Consider the following 25,577-nt stretch of genomic DNA (forward strand, 5'->3'; position numbering starts at 1 on the left):
AACAGTGGATAGTTTCCTTACGGGCTCTTCCCAACAATGCAGAGAGAAAGAAAGTAAAATGCATAAAAGTAATAACAGATGCACATTGAGTAACAACTTGGCTATATACAAAGGGCAACCAGTACTGAGTCGATGTGCAGGGGTACGAGGTAATTGAGGTTGGTACAGTGCCTTCAGAAAGTATTCATACCCTTTGACTTACAGTATTCCACATTTTGTTGTTACAGCATGAATTCAAAATGGATCAAAAAAAATATTTAAAAAAAACTCACCCATCTACACACAATGACAAAACGTGTTTTTGGACATTTTTGCACATTCATTGAAAATAAAATACAGAAATATCAAATTTACATAGGTATTCACACCCCTGAGTCAGTTCTTTGTAGAAGCACGTTTTACAGCTGTGAGTTTTTCTGGGTAAGTCTCTAAAAGCTTTCACACCTGGATTATACAACAATTGCCCAACAATTTGCCTTGTGTTTTGGGTTATTGTCCTGCTGAAAGGCGAGTTCATGTCCCAGTGTCTAGTGGGATGTTTTTGCCTATGCTTAGCTCCATTCTGTAAATTTTTTTATCCTGAAAACAGCCCTTAACAATTACAAGCATAACCATAACATGATGCAGCCACCACTATGCTTAAAAATATAGAGAGTAATAGGCCACAAACATAACGCTATGTAGTCAGGACAAAAATGTAATTGCTTTGCCACATGTTTTGCAGTATTACTTTACTGCCTTGTTGCAAACAGGATGCATGTTTTAGATTTTTTTTATTCCGTATAGGCTGCCTTCTTTTCACTCTGTCAATTAGGTTAGTATTGTGGATTAACTACAATGTGGTTGAGCCAACGTCAGTTTTCTCCTATCACAGCCAAACAACTTTATAACCGTTTTAAGGTAACCATTGACATCATGGTTAAATCCCTGAGCGGTTTCCTTCCACTCTGGCAACTGCGTTAGGAAGTACGCATGTATCTTTGTAGTAACTGGGTGTATTGATACACCATCCAAAGTGTACTTGATAACTTCACCATGCTCAAAGGGATAGTTAATGTCTGATTTTTAAATGTTTAACTATTGACGAATAGGTGCCCTTCTTTGCGAGGCATTAGAAAACATCTGTGGTCTTTGTGGTTGAATCTGTTTGAAATTCACTTCTCGACTGAAGGACCTTACAGAAAGTTGTATGTGTACAGTGCAGAGATGAGGTTGTCATTCAAAAATCAGGTTGAACACTATTATCGCACACAGTGATTCTGTGTGCAAATGTTTACTCCTGAACATATTTAAGCTTGCAATACATAATCAAGGAGTTGAATACTTATTGACTCAATACATTTCAGCTTTTGATTTTTAATTAATTTGTAAAGATTTAGAAAAAACGTAATTCCACTTTGACATTATGGGGTGTGAGTAAGTATTATCTAGGTAGCCACTTGTTGTTAACCTATTGAAGTTGAACTTCAGTTCATGAAAATAAATAGCTAGCCAGTTACTTAACTTCTTATGGTATAGGGGACGCTTGCGTCCCACTTGGCCAAAAGCCACGGAAAATGCAGCGCGGCAAATTCAAATAAAATTATATAAAAATCGAACTTTCATTAAATCACACATGTAAGATACTATATTAAAGCTACACTAGTTGTGAATCTAGCCAACATGTCAGATTTTAAAAAGGCTTTATGGCGAAAGCATAAGAAGCTATTATCTGATGATAGCACAACAGTAAACAGAGGGTAGCATATTTCAACCCTGCAGGCGCTACACAAAACGCAGAAATAAAATTTTAAAAATGCCTTCCCTTTGACGAGGTCCTTTTGTTGGCAGTCCAATATGTCCCATAAACATCACAATTGGTCCTTTTTTTCGATTAATTCCGTCCCTATATATCCAAAATGTCAATTTATTTGGCGCGTTTGATCCAGAAAAAAAACAGCTTCCAAATTGCGCAACGTCGCTACAAAATATTTAAAAAGTTGCCTGTAAACTTTGCCAAAACATTTCAAACTACTTTTGTAATTCAACTTGAGGTATTTTTAAACGTTAAAAATCGATCAAATTGAAGACTGGTCTATCTGTGTTCAATACAGGGAGACAACAAACCAAGCTACTTTTCAAGTCTTGCGCAACTCTCAACAGTGTTACGCAGGTCCTAGATCGCCTTACTTCTTCATTGCACAAAGGAATAACCTCAACCAAATTCCAAAGACTGGTGACATCCAGTGGAAGCGGTAGGAACTGAAAACAAGTTCCGAAGAAATATCCTTTCCCAATGAGAACTCACTGAACAGACAGAGACCCCCCCCGAAAAAAAAAAAAAATCTGAACGGTTCGTTCTCGGGGTTTTGCCTGCTACATAAGTTCTGTTATACTCACAAACATGATTCAATCAGTTTTAGAAACTTCAGAGTGTTTTCTATCCAAATGTACTAATAATATGCATATCTTATAATCTTGGCATGAGTAGCAGGAAGTTGAAATTGGGCACGCTATTTATCCAAAAGTGAAAATGCTGCCCCCTATACCTTACGAAGTTAACCCTGTTGCCCAAAGTTAACGTTATAAGCCGCCAGCTAGCTTCATCTGGCTAGTGAAGCTGGGTTATGGACCGGGTTATGTGTTGTGAAGCTAGCCACAAAAAGGATTCGTCACAATAGTGGAATTTGCAGTGTTCCTTCAAAATAAAGGACCTATTTGACAGTTATGCAGAATGTTACAATTGATGGAATCATGCCATATTTAGACTAGATAATGTTAAACAAGGTTGGAATGTGAAGCAATGAAATGGGGGTATCAGTCTACTCGGTGACACCCACAGAACACATTTGTGTAGCTCTTTATCGCGGGACTGTTGTGTATTGACATTCACATTGCAGTGTACAGCTTTACCAGGATTGGGGATCAATGAAATGGGGTTACAGTCTACTCAATCCGCCTTGATATTTTTTCGCAACGTCCTCCTCAGAGTTATCAGACTCAATCATCCACGCAGTATTGTTTTTCCTCTGGAATAGTGTTCAATACACTATACATCGTTTGACATTAAATGTGGCTCAATTCACAGTTGTTTCAGAGTCCCGCAATAAGAGCTACAATGCTAATGTTCTCTGGGTGTCACTGAGTAGACTGATACTCCATGTCATTGATCCACAATCCATAGGTAAGGCTGTACAGTGAAATAAGTATGCCCCCAATGCAATTCTAAAGTATAATACATCCAGTGTGATTTTAAAAAATGTGTCAAATTAACAAATTGTCTTTTGTTGATTTTTATATAACATTCCAACCTCGTTTAGCATGATTATGGCATAATTATACTATTTGCATAGGTTTGCATCACTGTCACTGACATACTTTTATTTTGAAGGCTAACCGCCAAGTCCACTATTGTGGCTAATCTTTATTTTGGCGAGCTTCACATAGATGGGTCCGACCACCATTAATCAAATAAGAACTGTCTTATAAATTAGGGTTATTTTATATGATGACACCTAGCTATATAGTTTTCTAGCTAACTATAGTTACTGAAACCGATTGTCGTTTTGCTATGTTTTTGGGGAAGAACATTGTTTGCATCCATGAGCTAGCTAACAATTTTTTATGACCAGCACTGTAGGGGCGCGAGACAACTTTACTGGCATTATAGCATACGTATCGATGAATCTTTGTGACATGAAATATGAGTGATTGTGTAATTAACTATGTAAAAAATGTATGAACGTGTTAAATTATTATGTGGCGTGCAGTCATATTCCGGTCCTGATTGTTCAACAAGCTTATTTGACTCTTCAAATAGTGTTATTGGTCTCTCAGGTGGCGCAGTAGGGTAAGGCACTGCAACGTAAAAAAATATTCTTAGTCTAATTGATAAATAACACACATGCTGTCAATAAATCTCCCCTGAAACTTGAATATTTTAGCCTTACAAGGTTATAGATAAACACGTTGTTAGTTACCTTCCTTTGAAGTAGCCTACTTTATCCGTTTGATCCCTGATTCATTGAATTAAGGAATTATTTTATAAAGACAAAGGTTTTGGTTGTAATTGTAGTGTTGCACTATTTTAAAGTCTACAAAGGGTGGCCAACCATCCCCCAAGAGAACTTGTGTTTCAAGACAGGCTTGAATATGCAATGAAGATAATAGGCAGAGTATAGCCATGTTGGTCTGATTCTCTATGGGGGGACGGGACAAGTGACTTGAGCTTTCGGTCCTACTTGCTCTGAGGATGCATCAACATGAAGACAATTACATATCAGGTACCCATGATGTAATTTTGTTGGTTCAATACAATAACCAAAATCGATGTTTTTTTTTCAAACTCAAGGTGTCGTGATAGCTGACACCGAATTTGACACCCAAAGTTTTTTGGAAAACGTGGTTGCATAATTTTTGAAAATATATTTGACTCTAATTCTGTTTCCAAAACTTTGGATCTTCACAGTTCTTCCAGTAGATGTGTTTTTGTGAAATTTTCAGTGTAAAGTTGACTTGTTAAACTTTGAAAAACAAATGGTATTTGTTTGGCATACATTTTAAAGTAAGCAATCTGAGTCTCAGCGTAATGCCGTTGCTGTGGAATTGCCACTATAATACTAACTATCATAATAGTAATGAGAACCATCTAAGCTTATCATTTCTTCACTGAGATAAAAGTAACAAGTCTTGAATGAAATCAAAGATTTGATGTTTAAAAGAACATATCAGACACATTTCGGTGTAATTGTTTTTATTGACTGCATAGACTGCTCACAGTTCAACAGGGGTTGTCATGCATGGTAATGATTAGGGATGGGATGTTGTTAAAGTGAGCTGTTTTCCATCCCTCTCTTGGATGTCTGTAGCGGTCAGGCTAGTTAGCGTGTATGAAAATAAAGGGTTGAGGACAGGATACTGAGGTCACAGCAGGGGTTCAGTCCAATGGTCCTTTTGCTCTGTTGGTCAGCCAGCCTGCAGAGAGAGTGGAGGATTGCCTGACCATGACCACCCTCTCCAGCTCATGGTTTTAGGGAGGGGGTGTGTGCGTGTGTGTGTGTGCACCTTCCCATTCCTGACTGTCTCTATTGCTGAGCCTTCGGAGCTCCCTGAAGAGCACGTGAGTTTAAAAAAAAAAAATGTTTGTTTACGCGTGCCAGATCAAGGGGGAAATGAGGGGTTGTGCATTCACTGGAACACACAAGCGTCATATTGGAGAGGGCCCCGGCCTCTACCTTTTTGATCTCTTTCCCTCTCCATTCATGTGCTGCCAGTCCCCTGGATTTCATTGGCCTCTCCATTTGTCCAGGCCTTATGAGTGCCCAGATAAAAATGACATGCACAAAACACATGTTACTGACGATCGGGAACACGCAGAAAGACGTTGGTTATTACAGAGTGTTTGTGTAGCCGAGGTTGTGTTGCAGTTAACCCCGAGTGTGGCCCTGTTGATTTTTAGTTTGGCAGTGACGGGGACAGCTAAAAGCCCGGGTCCTCCACGAGCTGCTAAGGACAGCTACGTTTTGGGTCCTTTAGGGCCCCACTGTCAGCCAGGCTGTCCAGCTGTTCAGATGGAAAATACAAGGCAGTACACAGCTGGAAAAGCTGCCTGGTTTAGTTGCTTTGGAGAAGAGACTCGGTCTCTTATGTTTCGGGGGAAATGCCTTCGACAGTTGGGCTCATTCTGAAAATCAGAAGCTGTGATATAAATGCTGTAAGATATGAATCCATCTTAGACTTACAAGTAGGCTATATGAATGTAGGGATCATTTATTATATTTTACATTTTAGTCATTTAGCAGACACTCTCATCCAGGGGCAATTAGGGTTTAGTGCCTTGATCAAGGGCAAATCGATAGCTTTTTCACCTAGCCTGTTCGGGGGATTTCTAAACATTTATTTGTTGTGATTTTAATTGACATCATCACAAATGAAGTTCACATCGGGGGGGGAATTAAAATTCTTTAACAGCCTATTCTCAGCACACAGTGTCTTAAAATCAATAGAAGGGGATATGCAGACTGAAGTGAGAAACTGTCAATGTTTTCATTTAACCCAAGCTCCTGGGTTGAGAACGCGCGTAATGTCCCCTTTGTGATCCAAAGGGGTGCGCACTAATGGGGGTCTAATACTCTAAATTGAGCTATGTGTGTGTGTGTGTGTGTAAGCGTGCCTCTCCCCTAGCTGCAGGTCCACAGGGGGTCTGGGTGAGACGCTGTGACAGATGTACTGGACAGATGCCTGTCTGCTCTACTTTGCCCTGCTGCAGCTGTAGCCCGGCTTAACCCAACACACACACACACACACACACACACACACACACACACACACACACACACACACACACACACACACACACACACACACACACACACACACACACACACACACACACACACACACAATTACTGACCCCCACTTTGCCCTTTGTGTTATCTGTATAGCTCCCCCTCTCTCTCCATCAGTGGTACACAAAGTAATATCCCTATTGCTTGTTGGTGTTCCTGTCATATAGCTCCTCACTGTTGCTTGATGAGTCTCTGACTGTTGGATTGTTTAAACACCATGCCTTGTTTTCATTGCGTGCCTAGTTTTGCCGTCCAGTATTCTCCTATTCAGTTCTCCTTTTGACGTGCTATCTAGTGTGGTTGCGTGCCTCACGTCTTGTTGCATGCCTCTTTTGTTTGTGTGTTGTTGTGGTGCGTGTCTTGGTCATCTCTCGTCGCGTGTGTGTTTTTGCGTTTGTTTTATAGAGTAGCCTGTAGCCTGTGTGAGTAGCCTGTGTGTACTGTGTCTCACTGGGGCACATATCTGTCACTTCCTCTCTCAAATCAGATGACTCAGGTCATGTAGTCCCCCCACCCCTCTCGTTCTTCCTCTGTGTGTGTCCATCACGCGTGTTTGTGTGTGTGACCTTGTGCGTGTGTATAGGAAGTTTAGTTGGAGCTGTACCCTGGCCAGTGTGGCCGCTCTGTATTCGGGATACTCTCATTTCTCCTTACAACTGTTAGCTCCTCTTCTCAGGAAACATGGCCCAGACAGACAGAGGCTGATGTGTAATTAACTACTCAACATTTCTCCAATAAAGGGGAGCAGGGAAATATACTGAAAGTGTGTGTGTGAGAGAAAGAGAGAGAGAGCGGGTGAACATTGTGTGTGTGTGTGTGAACGCTGGGTGAACTTGGCCCTGTGCCGTCTGGCCCCCTTCAGGAGTGTGAGAGATGAATGGTGCCTACCCCACACACAGAGTACTGAACGCCCTACGACGGCAACCACATCTCAACCATCACCCCTCATCCAGGACGGCTGCTGCGAACTTGGACCACTTCTGAACCAAGAACATTTTTAAACATGGGACAGCTTTCTATCTATAGGACCAGCCATTTGTAACCAGGATTGAAATGCATTCAAACAGTTAATTGGTTTTTGACCAATGCTACTCCCAAGCAAAGAGACTTCGAAATGAATAAGGATCTCTCTGTGAAGATCTGTTTTTGTAATAACCCAGGGCCCTTTCTTGCTTTAACTCTAACTCTCTCCCTGTCTCTCTGTTTCTGTGTGTGTTAGAAAATAGCCTGTTTTTTAACGTTTGGATGCAGGGATGTGTTAGTGGTTTTCTGTCAGCATACATGCAATCTCTCTATCTTCCCCCCCTCCTCTGTCTCTCTCTCGCTGTCTCTCTCTCGCTGTCTCTGTGTGTCACATGAGTTTCACAGGGCAGCAGCCATATTGGTGAGGTGGCAACAACATACTCCATGACCCACACACCTCATGAAAATTCCAATTTAACCCACACACTTCCTCAAAAGTGAAATCTGAAACATTAATTTCCTCCTTGCCCCGGCAAGTCAAGGTACTAGGTACAAACACATCCGACCAACAAGCAAATTGGCTTCACCGATATGGCCGCTCAAGTCTTTATACCTCTATTCTCCTAGAATTTGTCGCTTAGGCACAGATCCAGGATCAGCCTACCCTCCACATATCCTAACCGGGACCATTAAGTGGAGAAGTGTGAAACTGACCTCTACATTTAAAGTATGCTCATGAGCTGGCCCTCTCTGAGCTGGATTTGTCTGAGCTGACTTGAGTGGGTGGTGTATGTAGGCATCTGTCCTAAGCCATAAGGGAAAGTGGTATCTACCATCCCACTATCAGATAAGAGGGGCAATGTTTGCTTTTTGTCCCCCCCAACATTTGATTTGAAATCACCATCGCACACTAATGCGTTTGTACTTTTAGCAGATTCAATGTGTTTGAGCTAGTAACGAATCAATATTTATTTAAAAATAATTGCTATGACATAGCCAGTGAATATATATATATATATCGTGAATCGTTCCATCCCTACTGTAAGCATGACATCATCATGTGGGGCACTGAGCGAGCGTGTTCCTCTGTAATCAGTCAGGGCTGTGGGCTCCAGGGTGGGCCAGGGGTCAGGAAGTGTGTGTATGTGCGTGTGTGTGAGGGCACGCCCAATGCCCAGTCTAGAAATATCAGTGAAGGGGATCACCATAGCATCAGATGATTATAGGCGCTGCTGAGTAGTATCCATTTTGAACTCATTAAAAGAAAGGAAAATAATTTGAATCAAATGCTGCTGGATTTAGACTTGGCTTTGGTTTGGACTATGTTCTCTCTCTGAACCTCTTTCTCTCCTTTCTATCCCTCTCTCCCTCTGGCCTAGCCCTTTCCACTATGGGTTCGTGAAGTGCAGTAACCTGTGGTTCCACCCCTTGCTCTCGCTCTCTCGCTCCCTCCCTCCTTCGCTCCCTCCCTCTCTTGTGTCTCAATGGGGCCCTTTGCTTTCCATAACAAAGGCTTCATTCTGTAGCTAGAGGACTCCTGATATCTCCAGTAGTGATAAGTATATTATTTGTCCTAATCTGTTGTGGTCTAGTACTGTCTTTTTGTTAGCGAGGGTCATCTACTTTAAGTGCTGCCTGTTTTCCCAGTAGCCTACTTGGTGTGTGAACTGCTGACTGCTCATAACTTGCAGATGATTGTTGACACATCAACTGGGATTAAGGGGCAGGGCTAATACTCGCTATGGACTTTCTTCCCTCCTTACTAGCACTGACTTTATTGGGAAAGAATGTACTTACTGTGATATGTGGTTGTCCCAACTAGCTATCTTTAGATGAATGCACTAACTGTAAGTTGCTCTGGATAAGAGTCTTCTAAATGTCCAAAAAATGTAAATGTGAAGGCCTGTCCAACCCATGCGTGTGGCAGAGTGGAGCAGAATGTAGAAGTGTGTGTGTATGTGTGTGTGTGTGTGTGTCCCTCTCTGGGCCCACGGAGCACCCGGGCATGTCAGGTGTCACTGACATCTGTGCAAATGGGGCCGTTCTTTAGCTGTGTGCTTCTCAGCTAGTACACACACACCCACTCTTGTCACAAAATGTTGCCACTATGTTGAGCAAGCTCTCACACACAGGGGGTGGATTATTGCGATTGCGGGGTTAACGTAAGGACTTAACATTCCAAAAATATTGAACTTGTTTTTTTTTGTGTGTGTGTGGGGGGCCGGCATGAGAATGTTTTTGCTTAGTTGACAAAAGTAATTGGAGCACGGACCTTGCAACATTTTGACACAAGATGTGGATTCTTTGGTGGTGAGCTCAGGGCTTTAGTGTTTTTTCTTTTTCCCTCTCCTCTCTTTCTTTCCTCTCTCTCTCTCCTCTCCTTCCCCCTCATTAAGCACTATCCCTCTGTGCCTCACCCCTCCCGCCCCCAACTCAGCCCAGCTGGAGAGAACATAGCTTGTTGCCCAAAGTGTGTGTGTGTGTGTGTGTGTGTGTGTGTAAGCAACATATCCTTCAGCACACCAGAGAATTGGCTAGTCAAAGTGGAACTTGTACGCTTTTCTTCCTCATCTCATGTTCCTACCTCTCTATGTTTCAGGTGTTAGTTTTAGTGACCCCGAGTTTTCATTTGTTCCAGTTTTTTAGTCTCATCTATTTCATCTTTGTCGTGTCTGTCATCTAACTTTTTATGTGAATGGATGAATAACAAACCTCTTTCTCTCGCTCCTCTCTCCTTCTTTCCGTCCCTCTCTTTCTCTCTCCTCCCCTCTCTTTTTCTCACTTCTCCTCTCAGGGAAGCGATGCGGAATTACCTGAAGGAGCGAGGTGACCAAACTGTCCTGATCCTGCATGCAAAAGTTGCACAGAAATCTTATGGCAATGAAAAAAGGTAACCTACACACCGCTTTCCATACTCTCCCACATACCTCACACATTCCATACCTAGAAAGGCATGTTTAAGAGTTCCCGGTTTCAATTTAATTTGTGGGTTAATAGTATGGACTAAAAGGCAGTAGAGAAAAAAGCAAAGCCACATTCCAATGTGTCTGTGTGTGACGTTGGTGTTTTGGCCTCTCCGGCTTTCCATTTCCCACCGCGGGTCAGACGGGGAAGTGAACATTTAAGTTCTCTGCAGGGCACATTCAGGTGAAGGCCATAGAGACACAGGGTTAGGGGTTAGGGCATAGGGAATAAGAGGTTAAAGTGTAGATGGCAAGGGGATGGTAAGGTTAGGCAGGTAGGGCACATTCTTGCCCCCCAGACATGTAGGGTTAAAGGGTTGGGGAGCACACTGAGGTAAGTAAAGGGTAATGAATTGAGAGAAGTGGGTAAGATGTTGCCTAGTCGTTGTAGGTTGGGTTAGAATGGTGGAGTGTGTGTGTGTGTAGAGAGTAATTCAGCTGTACTTAATATGGTAATCCTGGGTGAAGTAAATAAATAGATATAGGGAGTTAGACAGACTGAAAGGGTTTGAGCTCTGGCTGCCATTACACCAGGACTATCTCTTAGTAAATCAGGAGCTCTCAGCCAACACTGTGACACCTCTGAGGTTTGGAGCACGAGAGAGGAGGAGCAGGTGTGTGTGTGTGTGTGTGTGTGTGTATTAAATAGAGGAATTCCTCCACTCTCCGTGCTCCTCTCTGGTTAAAGTTGCACTGACTGGGGCCCCGGGGTCGAGATGTGAGCGAGGCCCATTTTGGGGTCTGACCCGTTGTAGCAATGCACCCAGGGATACATCAGACCTCCAGTCATTCCAGTTTTCATAATCGGTCACAAAGCCTAATATACAGGACATTTTATACAGGCCCCATTCCCCTCATCTACCACTTATTCATGAACTATTGGAGTCATTTACTTAGTCTCTCTACAGTTTGACTCGACTGTAATGCATCTGTTTAGTCTGTGTTTAGTCCCTGTGGTTCACTCACTGGAACAGGTCCAGCTTCCAACATGAGAAGTGTATGCTGGTGTTGCGTGGATGATCACTGTTACACACAATCATATAGTCACACACACACACACTTGTGAGTTAGGGTTTGATTCTCAACAGACCAAACCCATTTTTGGGGTCAGCTCGCTGGGTGTGTGTCCCCCTCTGTATAAGGAAGACCTGTCCAATACATGGCATAGCTGTGTGTGTTCACAGTGTGTGTGTTGATACACAAAGAAGCTCTGAGCATGAAGGAGTTGCGTGTGTGTATTTTGCGTGCGTGCTTGTATTCACAGGGGTTTTCCTCCGAAAGCTCCATCTCCTTTTTTCTCTTCTCTGTTGTAGGAGGTGAAAGTAGACATCACTCTCACACAGACTCGTGTTATGTGTCACTCACCTCATCAGACGAGACACACAGTCTCATTTGACAAAGTCATATCGAGAGCAACATAGACTGCCGACTTTCCTCTTTTCCTCACAAGCTCCTTCAAATAAAGCACTTTGGTTTGGTTGAAGAGTCATCTAAACTAAGTGTGGGGGATTTCTTTAAAATAAAATAGGGGAATTTATTATAATTTGTTTCTGAAGTGACATGACTTTATAAGATGCCGTCGAGGACCACTTTGAAAACGAGCGCTGTAATTAATACTTTCAAGTGATATCCTCTGGGTCCATATTGTACATTTTGTTGTATATGTCTGTTACCCAAAATAAATTAAATTCAATAGCAAACTAGTAAAAGTGTTGTTTTTGGCATCTCAATTTTTCTCCTGACCTGTCTTGCTGATAGGCTGAGGTACTGGCTAAAATGCAAGTTCTTGTCAGATTACAGCTCGCCAAATGGGTTATTGTAAAAACATTTCACACCCCCCCCCCCCTTAAATTAAACAACGTTTTAAAGGATTTAAGTAGATATTTTGCCAAGTTGTCTGTCACGCAAAGAAATCGACTGACACTTTATTCCCAGTGCAATGACTGCCGCTGTATTTTGATACAACAGCGCCATCTAGTGGCAGAAAGTGAAACATGAATAAAATGTCTTGGCTGTTCTATTCCGTTATGTCTGCGTAAAAGTCATCATATTAATAATTTGGTGTGTGTGTGTGAAGCCTGGGCAGTGGTGTGTAGTTCAATTATACTGATGGTTTTGTGTGCGCGTGTGTGCCTGCAGGTTCTTCTGTCCTCCCCCGTGTGTGTACCTGATGGGTTCTGGCTGGAAGAAAAAGAAGGAGCAAATGGAGAGAGACGGCTGCTCGGAGCAGGAGTCTCAGCCCTGTGCCTTCATAGGGATAGGAAACTCTGACCAAGAGATGCAGCAACTCAACCTAGAGGGAAAGGTAGGGTGCAGCACACGCACTTCTTTCCTTCACTTTTACACTCTCACTTCCTTCCTCTCAACCTCTCACCCCCCCCCTCCTTCACATGCTCACACACACACGACACTATTACTCTTTGTTTATCACCTTCTGTCTATAATTATTTCATAATAATAACAAATAGTATCTATGTCACACACACACTCAAATAGACACACGCTCAAAACAGTGCCTAGCACTATCTGACAACCGTTGCTTAATCTCACACACACACACACACACACACACACACACCAAAGCAAATACTAACCGGTGCCTGCCATTCCTAAATAAGCCCATCTTTCTACTCCCTCTCCATCCCTCCCCCTCAGAACTATTGCACAGCCAAAACCTTGTACATATCAGACTCCGACAAGAGAAAGCACTTCATGCTGTCCGTCAAGATGTTTTACGGCAACAGCACAGACATTGGCGTCTTCCTCAGCAAGAGAATCAAAGTAATCTCCAAGCCCTCCAAAAAGAAGCAGTCCCTGAAGAATGCAGATCGTGAGTCACACACAACACACAGGCGGACGCACACACACACACTACACTTTACGAACCAGGGCTGGGTTCAAATACTATTTAGAGTATTTAAATGACTTTCAAAGACATTTCTTTGGAAACATGTATATTAGAACGTATTTGGAAATACACTTGGAAAGTATTGGCATTTATTTGAAAATAATCAAAAACACAGACAAGTGTATTATCAAATACACATATTGAAATACTCATGCATTTGAACCCAGGTCTGTTTGGAATTTTAAAGTTTTAGAAATAAGTATTTGAAAATATACTGAACAAAAATATAACTGCAACAATTTCAAAGATTTTACTGAGTTACAGTTCATATACGAAATTTAGTCAACTGAGATAAATAAATTAAGCCCTCATCTATGGATTTCACATGACTGGGCAGGGGTACAGCCATGGGTGGGCCCGGGAGGGAATAGGCCCACCCACTTGGCAGCCAGAACCACCCACTGGGGAGGCAGGCCCAGCCAATCAGAATTATTTTCTTCCCACAAAAGTGCTTTATTACAGACAGAAATACTCCTCAGCACCCCCCCAGCCCCCACCCCCCACCCCCACTCAGACGATCCCAAAGGTGAAGAAGCCAGATGTGGAGGTCCTGGGCTGGCGTGGTTACACGTGGTCTGCAGTTGTGAGTCCGGTTGGATGTACTGCCAAATTCTCGAAAACAATGTTGGAGACAGCTTATGGTAGAGAAATTAACATTAAATTATCTGGCATCAGCTCTGGTGGACATTCCTGCAGTTAGCTTGCCAATTGCACACTCCCTCAAAACTTGAGACATCTGTGGCATTGTGTTGTGTAATGATCATGCTGTTTAATCAGCTAATTGATATGCCATACCTGTCAGATGGATGGATTATCTTTGCAAAGGAGAAATGCTCACGAACAGGGACAAACAAATTTGAAATCTTCTTAAGCGTGTGAAACATTTCTTGGATTTAAAAAAATTTTAGCTCATAAAACATGGTACTAACACTTTACATTTTGCGTTTATATTTCTGTTCACTGTACAGTCGTGGCCAAAACTTTTGAAAATGACACAAATATAAATTTTCACAGTCTGCTGCCTCAGTTTGTATGATGGCAATTTGCATAGACTACAGAATGTTATGAAGAGGGATCAGATGAATTGCAATTAAGTCCCTCTTTGCCATGCAAATGAACTGAATCCCCCAAAAACATTTCCACTGCATTTCAGCCCTGCCACAAAAGGACCAGCTGACATCATGTCAGTGATTCTCTCGTTAACACAGATCACTCTGTCATGCTGATTGAGTTTGAATAACAGACTGGAAGCTTCAAAAGGAGGGTGGTGTACAGAGCTCGCTCAGGAATGGCAGCAGGCAGGTGTGAGTGCATCTGCACGCACAGTGAGGCAAAGACTTTTGTAGGATGGCCTGGTGTCATGAAGGGCATCAAAGAAGCCACTTCTCTCCAGGAAAAACATCAGGTACAGACTGATATTCTGCAAAAGGTACAGGGATTGGACTGCTGAGGACTGGGGTAAAGTCATTTTCTCTGATGAATCCCTTTCCGATTGTTTGGGGCATCCGGAAAAAAGCTTGTCTGGAGAAGACAAGGTGAGCACTACCATCAGTCCTGTGTCATGCCAACAGTAAAGCATCCTGAGACCATTCATGTGTAGGGTTGCTTCTCAGCCAAGGGAGTGGCCTCACTCACAATTTTACCTAAGAACACAGCCATGAATAAAGAATGGTACCAACACATCCTCCGAGAGCAACTTCTCCCAACCATCCAGGAACAGTTTGGTGATGATCAATGCCTTTTCCAGCGTGATGGAGCACCTTGTCATAAGGCAAAAGGGACAACTAAGTGGCTCTGGGAACAAAACATCGATATTTTGGTACATGGCCAGGAAACTCCCCAGACCTTAATCCCATTGAGAACTTGTGGTCAATCCTCAAGAGGTGGGTGGACAAACAAAAACCCACAAATTCTGACAAACTCCAAGCATTGATTATGCAAGAATGGGCTGCCATCAGTCAGGATGTGGCCCAGAAGTTAATTGACAGCATGCCAGGGCGGATTGCAGAGGTCTTGAAAAAGAAGGGTCAGCACTGCAACTATTGACTCTTTGCATCAACTTCATGTAATTGTCAATAAAAGCCTTTGATACTTATGAAATGCTTGTAATTATACGTCAGTATTCCATAGTAACATTTGACAAAAATATCTAAAGACACTGAAGCAGCAAACTTTGGAAATTAATATTTGTCATTCTCAAAACTTTTGGCCACAACTGTAGTTTTAAATAGCAGGCTATATATAGGAAATTATTAGAAATACTTTCATATAAAATTCGGGAAACATTATTTGAAAATATTCATATGCCGGTAATACTTATTTAAATAACAAATAATCAAATACGCAGGTCTGCTATACAAACACAATCTACATGTCAATATCACTCATAAGGCCCTGCTCAAATGCTTTGAAAAGGCTTCCTTCCCTCCTCCCCTCATTGAGGTTACCATTAATCTAACATGACTCTGTTAGGTGAAATTGAGGGTTCCAATATACATCGTTCACTGTCTTCTCATTGTACATTAGTGATTACATCAAGGGAGGAAGGAAGGGGGCATCTTTTGAAGTACTCTAACCAATGCTGATCTCTACCCTTCACAATGCCGTTATTGCTCTTCAGAGGGCGCAACAGAAAAAGGAGAAAAAAAACATGACAACCGAGGCATGAAAATGACCCAATGTTCAATATTGTCAAATGCCTGTAGTGTTTGTTTTGCGGCCGTTTTCTGCCCTCTAATCACACTTCTTATCGCCCAGTCATTTCATTTCGCGGTGATGGGGACATGTTTTGGGGTTGTTCCATTTTAGTGTGGTCTCTTTATCTCTCTCTCTGTGTGTCTCTCCTACTGCAGTGTGTATTGCATCGGGGACCAAGGTGGCCCTGTTCAACCGGTTGCGGTCCCAGACGGTCAGCACGCGCTACCTACATGTGGAGGGGGGAAACTTTCATGCCAGCTCCCAGCAATGGGGTGCCTTCTACATCCACCTGTGTGAGTCTCATACACACGCGCGCAAACACGCGCTCGTACCTGTATTCTCACATTTCTCTCACACACACACACACACACACACACACAGTCAATTCTTAATCAATCCTATACGCTCTCTCATATACACACTAACCACACATACATTTACTGTAGCCTGAATGAAATGTTGTGTGACCGTATCTCATGGGTTGTGTTTCCCAGTGGATGACGAGGAGTCTGAAGGAGAGGAGTTCACTGTGAGAGATGGCTATATCCACTACGGACAGACGGTCAAACTGGTCTGCTCTGTCACCGGGATGGCCCTGCCACGACTGGTACTACCCACCACTTTTACTTTGGTTTCTCACCCCCCCACCTCTTTCAATTCATGTCACATAACTCTTTTTTGTTGTTGTTGTATTTGATATATTTTGTCTTTATGCATGTCAAATTATCTCTCTTTCTGTCATTATTACTGACACACACAAACACACACACAACCCGCACATGAACTAAAGTTGCCAGTTAATGTCTTGATGTGATTTGTAAGCTTCTGCCTCGACAACTAAACACCATCCTCTCTGTGTGGGTCAGATCATCCGCAAAGTGGACAAGCAGACGGCCCTGCTGGATGCAGACGACCCCGTCTCCCAGCTCCACAAGTGTGCCTTCTACCTGAAGGACACAGAGCGCATGTACCTGTGCCTTTCCCAAGAGAGGATCATCCAGTTTCAAGTGAGTGAGAAACTTCCTCCCAATACAACTTCCAATTCAATTTAGTCGCAACATTCTACTCAAACTACATATCTACCATTCGCCATAATTTTGACCACATACTTGCTGTTAACCAATCAGAATGACCTTTTTAGTAAATGTCTTCCTGGATAGTGACCATTTAGTTAATTTCTATGATAATGACAGATTTGCAATCTTCAAATTGAACATTTGTTAGTCAGATCCTACCTGAAAATGGAGGACAAAGCTTGTCGGTGCTCTGTGCTGGTCCCCGTTGCTTGAATAGGTCACAGCCTTTGTTTTTCTACGATTTTTATTGCCTTGTGATTCCATCTCGGGGAGATGACCGATTTAGAGTGATCCTCATCCTCTAACTGAGTTAATATAATGTTAAGGTGACACGTAATAGGTCCCTCGCTTAGGTGTTCTCTCTCAATCTAACTCTACATCAGAGATCACCATAGAGACAACAACTTACCCAGGATACAGCGACGGTCATAACAAACACATCTATATTCATCTACTTATCTACATCTGATGATCAAGCGCTACTGGCTCCCTTTGACGTGTATGTGTGTGTCTGCCTCCCACCCAGGCCACTCCATGCCCAAAGGAACCAAACAAAGAGATGATCAACGACGGAGCGTCCTGGACAATCATCAGCACGGACAAGGCTGAGTACACCTTCTACGAGGGCATGGGCCCCGTCCACTCGCCTGTCACCCCCGTGCCTGTGGTCGAGAGTTTACAGGTTAGAAAGGGCCACACACACACACACATATGGACAGACAGACACACACACGGTTGCACACACACTCCATTCCTATCATAAACAACTATTCGTTCCTCTCGCAGTGCTCCAAAAATATTTGTACACACACGTCCTTTAGACCCTTTACGCCATTCCATCTCCATCTCTTCCTCCGCCAACAAGACATAAACATTTAGACTTGTTGTATTTGTGTGTTTGTGAAGCTAAACGGTGGTGGGGACGTGGCCATGCTGGAGCTGACGGGACAGAACTTCACTCCAAACCTGAGGGTCTGGTTTGGAGACGTCGAGGCAGAGACCATGTACAGGTACCGACACACCTCCCTGCTCCTTTCAAGTTTGGGCTATCTCAATACTAGGGTTGTAAAATTCCGGTAACTTTCTCCAAATGTCCAGCTTTTCCAGCAACACTTCAAATGAAGTCCAACTGAAGATGCTAAGGATGGCGCCGACAAAGATGGTCGCCTCGCTTCGAGTCCTTAGGAAACTATGCAGTATATAAATTTGAGAACAAGGCTACCTAAATTATATCAGCATATTGATTGCACTATGTGTGGGGGTAATACACTCGACCACTGCTACTCTAACTTCCGCGATGCATACAAAGCCCTCCCCCGCCCTCCCTTCGGCAAATCCGACCACGACACCATCTTGCACAAACCGTCTTCTAGGTAGAAACTCAAACAGGATGTACCAGTGACTAGAACCATTCAACGCTGGTCTGACCAATTGGACTCCACGCTTCAAGATTGTTTTGATCACATGGACTGGGAAATGTTCCAGGCAGCCTAAGAGAATAACATCGACCTATACGCTGACTTGGCGAGTAAATTTATAAGGAAGTGCATTGGAGATGTACCCACTGTGACTATTAAAACCTACCCTAACCAGAAACTATGGATGGAAGGTGGCATTCTGAACTGAAAGCGCAAACTAATGCATTTAACCATGGAAAGATGTCTGGGAACGCGGCTGAATATGAACAGTGTAGTTATTCCCTCCAAGGCAATCAAACAAGCAAAATGCTGGTAGAGGGACAAAGCGGAGTCGCAATTCAATGGCTCAGACACGAGATATATGTGGCAGGAAATCACAGACTACAAAAGGAAAACCAGCCACGTCACGGACACCGACGTCTTGCTTCCAGACAAACTAAACACCTTCTTGGCACCCTTTGAAGATAATAGAGTGCCACTGTAGCTGCCCGCTAACAAGAACTGCGCCTTCTCCGTGGCCGACGTGAGTAAAACATTTAAAAGTGTTAACCCTCGCAAGGCTGCTGGCCCAGACGGCATCCCTAGCCACGTCCTCAGAGCATGCGCATACCAGCTGGTTGGTGTGCATACGGACATATTCAATCGATCCCTATCCCAGTTTGCTGTCCCCACTGTTAAGTTCTTGTTTTATGTATCCCTATATTTCTGTTATTACGGGGCTATCGCTCAGTCAAGAGTGCGCATGCGCAGGAAGTCTAGTCGTTGATGGACCTGGCCTTGAGTGTAATGGCTACCTTTGTGGGTGTTCATACGGTATAGTAAACTTTGTTAAACCGGAACCTTGTCGTTGTCATTTCGAGTTAACATTGGTAGCAGAGGATGGATAATAACTACAATGTGCCACCTCGCTTCGTCGAGAAGAGGTCGTACGAAAGTTGGAAAAATGAACTTGGAATCTGGACACGCGTTACTAATCTGGACGCGAAAAAGCAAGCACTTGCGGTGGTATTATCGCTGGAGGGAAGAGCGAGAGATACAGCGCTGGATATAGCCGTTGAGGATTTGAACAAGGATGGTGGACTGGGAACTTTCATCAGAGCACTGGATTCTGTATTTCTTAAAGAAGAGAAAGGCCGTGCCTACGGGGCATATTCAAACTGACAGTGTTACGAGAAATATTTCGGTTGCAATGGTGGACTACATCATTGATTTCGAACAGAGGTACAATAGGATGCGCAAGTACGACATGGTTCTCCCGGATGCAGTGTTAGCTTTCAAGTTGCTAGATACTGTCTGTCTGGATGGTAGAGACATGGTTCTCCCGGATGCAGTGTTAGCTTTCAAGTTGCTAGATACTGTCTGTCTGGATGGTAGAGACATGGTTCTCCCGGATGCAGTGTTAGCCTTCAAGTTGCTAGATACTGTCTGTCTGGATGGTAGAGACATGGTTCTCCCGGATGCAGTGTTAGCCTTCAAGTTGCTAGATACTGCGTGTCTAGATGGTAGGGAGAAACAGTTGGCTTTGACTGCTTGTACTGTGCTGACTTTTGCATCTATGAAGTCGGCACTAAAAATAATATTTGGTGACAAGACGTCTGTCGCGCCAATAACAGATGGAATGCAAGTGAGTGACGCAGCATATTACACTGAGCAGCAGAGAAAAGGGGCCAACAAATCACGTTCTCAAGACAACCAGAAGAGTGCGCCATTTCCCGGCACAAATCCACTGGACAAATATGGAAGGAGATCAAAATGTGCTATTTGTCAAAGCACTTAACATTGGGTTAAAGACTGTCCTCAAAAAAATGAACAAGTTAAACTAACAGAGGAAAATGCAAACACAGAGATAAAGCAGTGTAACATTACACTGTTTTAAAATGAATCTGCTTCTGATACTGAGATTTTTATAGTTGAATCCTTAGGATCTGCTGTGATTGATACTGCATGTACACGGACAGTGTGTGGTGCAAAATGGCTTGATTGAGATGTCAGTGAACTAAATATGAAAGAAGTACAAAATATGATTGACACACCAAGCAACGGAGCTTTCAAATTTGGAGATGGGAGAATTGTCCATTCTACCAAGAGTTAAGATACCAGCAAACATTGGTCACTATCACATTGAAACAGAGGTGGTCCCTACAGATATCCCCTTACTATTAAGCAAAGCTTCCCTCAAGAAGGCAGGGGCTGTACTAGACATAAAAAATGACAAGGCAGTGATGTTTAAACAACCAGTGACTCTTGAACTTACTACCTCAGGCCACTATTGTGTAAACATTTTGGACAAAGACATCAGAGTCCATACAAAAATGAGATTCTGACGGATACAGAGCACATGGAGATTCTGACAGTCACAGAGAACATGAAAACAAAAGAAAAACACAAAGTATTGTTCAAGCTTCACAAACAGTTTGGACACGCTACAGTTGACAGACTTCAGAAGTTACTCAGCAGTTCAGGGAATAATGATGATGAGAAGTACGAAACTGGAAGCGATGTGTACTACAAACGGGTTGACTATCAAGAGTGGAAAGGACCGGGAGTAGTCATTGGTCAAGATGGTGTGGTGATATTTGTGAGGCACGGAGGCATCGTTGTCAGGGTGCATCACTCAAGATTGCGGAAAGTAAATGATCAACAAGATAGAGGGGCTGTTGCTGAGAATCAGTCTCCTAAATGAAAATGACAAAAAGGACACAGTAATAGACACAAACCTACCAGATGTCGCATCCAATGATATGGACACTGAAACTGACACAGGAAATGGAGCAGAGACCTTCAACCATGCCACAGATAATACTGTTGAGCGTTAAAATGAGGAAAACATTCATCAACAGCCACATGTTAAGACAACATGGTTGTTCCAATCTGAAAACTTGACAAACTGTTAAATACGTGGACAGAGAAAGTGGTATTCCACATACAGCAACAGTCATGTGACAAGCAGGAAAAGCCAAAGGAAAACACCAGAACTGGTCCAACTTGCAGTACTCTGAACCAGCTACACTTTCTGGTACAACCGGGTCAGCTGACCTGTCACTTGTAGATAATCTCAGAATTGAACTAATGGAAAATCGAGAAAAACAGAATGCCATTCAAAATGATGATGTACTTGTAGCCTAGTGGTTATAGCGTTGGACTAGTAACCGGGAGGTTGCAAGTTCAAATCCCCGAGCTGACAAGGTACAAATCTGTCGTTCTGCTCCTGAACAGGCAGTTAACCCACTGTTCCTAGGCCGTCATTGAAAATAAGAATTTGTTCTTAACTGACTTGCCTAGTTAAATAAAGGTAAAATAAATCAAATAAATTTGACTCCGCTCAACTAGATGAGCTCAGTAATTGGAGGAAAAATGGAGTGTTTGAGGAAGTCAAAGACATTGGTCAAAAATGTGTCTCAACAAGGTGGGTGTACCCTTAAAGAATCCTTAACTGGAATAGTGCCTAAAGCACGTCTAGTGCCTAGAGGTTTTGAGGAGCTGGCTGGTAAACAACTCCCAAACGACTCACCGACATGCGCCTTTGAGTCACTCAGATTGCTGATGTCAGTGATCTGCCAGAAAAAATGGAAACTTAATTCCATAGACATCAAATCTGCATTTTTGCAGGGAACAGAGTTGTCAAGGGACATTCACATCTGACCTCCGCCTGAAGCTAAGAGTGAAGGAACACTGGAAACTAAAAAAGTGTGTGTATGGACTGGCAGATGCATCACTCTACTGGTACGACAAAGTCAAGGTTACAATGCTGAATACAGGTAGAAAAATGTCACAAGTGGATCCTGCAGTCTTCTATTGGTTTGATCAAGACTGCAATGTGACTGGAGTACTTGCCTGTCATGTTACTGACTATCTGGGGTGGCTCACAGACATTTGCTACAACTGTGATTCCACACCACAAAACTGTTTTCTAGGTCGGCCGTGAGGAGCATGATCATTTTTGTTATGTTGGCATAGAGTTAATTACAGTTGCTGGAACAGTACTGATGCAACAGGAGAGCTATATCAAGACTCTTCAACCCATCCACATGGATTCTTCAAGAGCCGTACAAAGGAATTCCCCTCTGTGGAATTGAAGCTGATCAATTGAGGTCAAAGATAGGACACATTTTATGGGTTGATAGACAAGAGTAGACCTGATGTAATGTTTGATGGTTGCAACTTGAAAATAAAAGAGAGCCGCACACTCTAGGAGCTCAGATGCCAAAAAAATGTAATACCAACGTTTCGACAGCCAAGCTGTCTTCATCAGATTGATGGTTGCAACTTGGCATCTAACACAAAACACGCCACTGTAAAAAACATCTATGAGGCGAACAAAGTTGTTCGTAAACTGAAATGACAACAAGTGACTTTAAAGTTTCAGCATGTTGGATAAGATGACTCTTTGAAACTAGTTGTCTTCAGTGATGCTTCGCTAGGGAACCTTATGGATGGAGGCACACAAGGTGGACATCTAATCGCGTTAATGGGTGAAGGAGGAAGATTCTCACCTATCTGTTGGCGGTCAAAAAAGGATCAGAAGGGTTGTCCGAAGCGGACTTGCAGGAGAAACCCTTCTTGGGGATGAAATTGACAATGCCATCTTTCTTGCAACTCTGTTCTCAGAGCTTACCACTGGTGAGACAAAACGGCACTTTCTACCTGTAGTTTGTGTCACTTACAACTACTTATTAGTTGATGCTGTGAAGTCAACCAAGTCTGTCACAGAGAAAAGACTCAGCATCAAGGTGCTTATTCAAGCACAGAGAATCCAGCGGATTCTGTGGTCAACCACAAAGGAACAGCTTGATGACTGTCTGACTAAAAAGGAGCATCCAGTCTTGTGCTCCTACAGGCTCTCGGTAATGGAAAGTGGCAGCTTGAGTAATAAAAACACAACCCATTTGTAGTAAGGAAGTTGATTAATACTTGGACATTTAATTATGTTGTTGATGTTTTATTTGTCTTTAAAGAAAAGGGGGAGACTTAAGTTCTTGTTTTATGTATCCCTATATTTCTGTTATTAAGGGGCTATCGCTCAGTCAAGTAAGCAGGAAGTCTAGTCTTTGATGGACCTGGCCTTGAGTGTAATGGCTACCTTTGTGGGTGTTCATACGGTGTAGTAAACTTTGTTAAACTGGAACCTTGTCTTTGTGTCATTTCGAGTTAACACCCACATGCTTCAAGATGGATACCATGGTTCCTGTACACAAAAAGGCAAAGAGAACTGAACTGAATGACTATCACTCCATTCTGTCATCATGAAGTGCTTTGAGAGACTAATCAAGGATCATATCACCTCCACCTTACCTGTCACCCTAGACCCACTTCAGTTTGCATTCCGCCCTAACAGGTCCACAGACGATGCAATCGCCATCACACTGCACACTGCCCTATCCCATCTGGACAAGAGGAATACCTATGTAAGAATGCTGTTCATTGAGTACAGGTCAGCATTCAACACCATTGTGCCCTCCAAGCTCATCATCAAAGTGGAGGCCTCAACCCTCAACCCTGCCTGTGCAATTTTGTTCTGGACTTTGACGGGCTGAAGGTAGGAAACAACATCTCCACCTCTGACCCCCAACACTGGGGCCCCACAAGGGTGCGCGCTCAGCCCCCTCCTGTACTCCCTTTTCACCCATGACTGAGTGGCCATGCCCGCCTCCAACTCAAATCATCAAGTTTTCAGATGACAACAGTCGTTGGCTTGATTACCAACAACGACGAGACAGGCTGCAAGGAGGAGGTGAGGGCACTCGGAGTGTGGTTTCAGGAAAACAGCCTCTCACTCAACTTCAACAAAACAAAGGAGATGATCTTGGACTATCGCACCTCCCTATTCACATCGAAGGGACAGCAGTGGAGAAATTGGAAATAGGCTGTATCACCGCCTGGTACGGCAACTGCTCCGCCCTCAACCGCAAGGCTCTCCAGAGGGTGGTGCGGTCTGCACAGCGCATCACCGGGGGCAAACTACCTGCCCTCCATGACACCTATAGCACTCGATGTCACAGGAAGGAAAAAAAGGTAACCAAAGACAACAACCACCCGAGCCACTGCCTGTTCACACCGCTACCATCCTGAAGGCGAGGTCAGAACAGGTGCATCAAAGCTGGGACTGAAAGACTGAAGAACAGCTTCTCTCTCAAGGCCATCAGACTGTTAAACAGCCATCACTAAGTCAGAGAGGGCTGCTGCCTACATGGAGATACAATCACTGGCAACTTTAACAAATGGATCACGAGTCACTAAACAATGCCACTTTATATAATGCCACTTGAATAATGTTTACATGTCTGACAATCATATCATATGTATATACTGTATTTTATACCATCTTATATGCACCTTGCCTATGCCACTCTGCAATCGCTCATCCATATATTTATATCTTCATATTCTCATTCACCCTTTTAGATTTGTGTGCATTAGGTAGTTGTTGGGGAATTGTTAGATCACTTGTTAGATATTACTGCACTGTCGGAACCAGAAGCACAAGCATTTCGCTAGTCTTGCATTAACATCTGCTAACCATGTGACTAATACAATTTGAACTGAAACTGCTACAAACATTTAATTAAACATATCCATGAGATATATGTTTCTGAAAAGGGAACGAGGATGTCCCGATTCAGTCTGACCTCATTAGCCATTATAAACTGTAAAAGACTACCACTTTGACAAACCAGGGGACAGCTTACATAGTAATTGGCTAGTTTATACAATAATGCCATCTTACATTGGTGTGCTTTGATCCAAGTCAAAGCAATGTTCTGAGCCAATTTGTACTAACTGAACAAAATGGAATTTAATGTAGGCTCAGATATTGGCAGTTTCAAAGTACAACCTTCCCGCGATGCCAAACATCCCCGAAGGTACTTTTTCCTTTTCGTGTAGAATTTTATAGATTAATTGGCGACCCAGTGTTTATGGCTGCTCCCATGAAGGAAGAGTCTTTAGAACAGATGAAAGAGCTCTATGGTTACCCTATGATAAACAATAGGGGTCCCGTATGACTATCAGTGTGCCATTCATCCTGGTTGTAAAACGCTACTGGGAGATGCTGTGAGTGAAACGTTGAGGTGGCTGTCGGCTGCAGGGCGGTGTGTAAGTGGTCCCAATGTACACTGAGAACGCCACGGTCCCCATTTGACCCATTTGTGTGTGATGTGTGTATCATGGGATGTTTTACAGGGCTGTTTTTGTACAGGATCTAAGGCACAGCACAGACACTGTGTAAG

At 43.1% G+C, this 25,577-nt stretch overlaps 1 protein-coding gene across 1 annotated transcript in view; it reads left to right on the forward strand.

The window, feature by feature from the left end:
- Nucleotides 1–25,577, forward strand: part of rbpjb (recombination signal binding protein for immunoglobulin kappa J region b) — an 83,363-nt gene that overhangs the window by 56,432 nt on the left and 1,354 nt on the right. Inside the window, exons 3-10 of the mRNA XM_024434952.2 lie at nt 10,084–10,179; nt 12,392–12,557; nt 12,908–13,082; nt 16,013–16,150; nt 16,352–16,464; nt 16,724–16,864; nt 17,460–17,615; nt 17,840–17,943. Of these exons, the coding sequence (XP_024290720.2) occupies nt 10,084–10,179; nt 12,392–12,557; nt 12,908–13,082; nt 16,013–16,150; nt 16,352–16,464; nt 16,724–16,864; nt 17,460–17,615; nt 17,840–17,943 (1,089 nt within the window). The remainder of the gene's footprint in view (nt 1–10,083; nt 10,180–12,391; nt 12,558–12,907; nt 13,083–16,012; nt 16,151–16,351; nt 16,465–16,723; nt 16,865–17,459; nt 17,616–17,839; nt 17,944–25,577) is intronic.

Source organism: Oncorhynchus tshawytscha, linkage group LG10 (genome assembly GCF_018296145.1).
Source record: "Oncorhynchus tshawytscha isolate Ot180627B linkage group LG10, Otsh_v2.0, whole genome shotgun sequence".
NCBI classification, from domain to species: domain Eukaryota; kingdom Metazoa; phylum Chordata; class Actinopteri; order Salmoniformes; family Salmonidae; genus Oncorhynchus; species Oncorhynchus tshawytscha.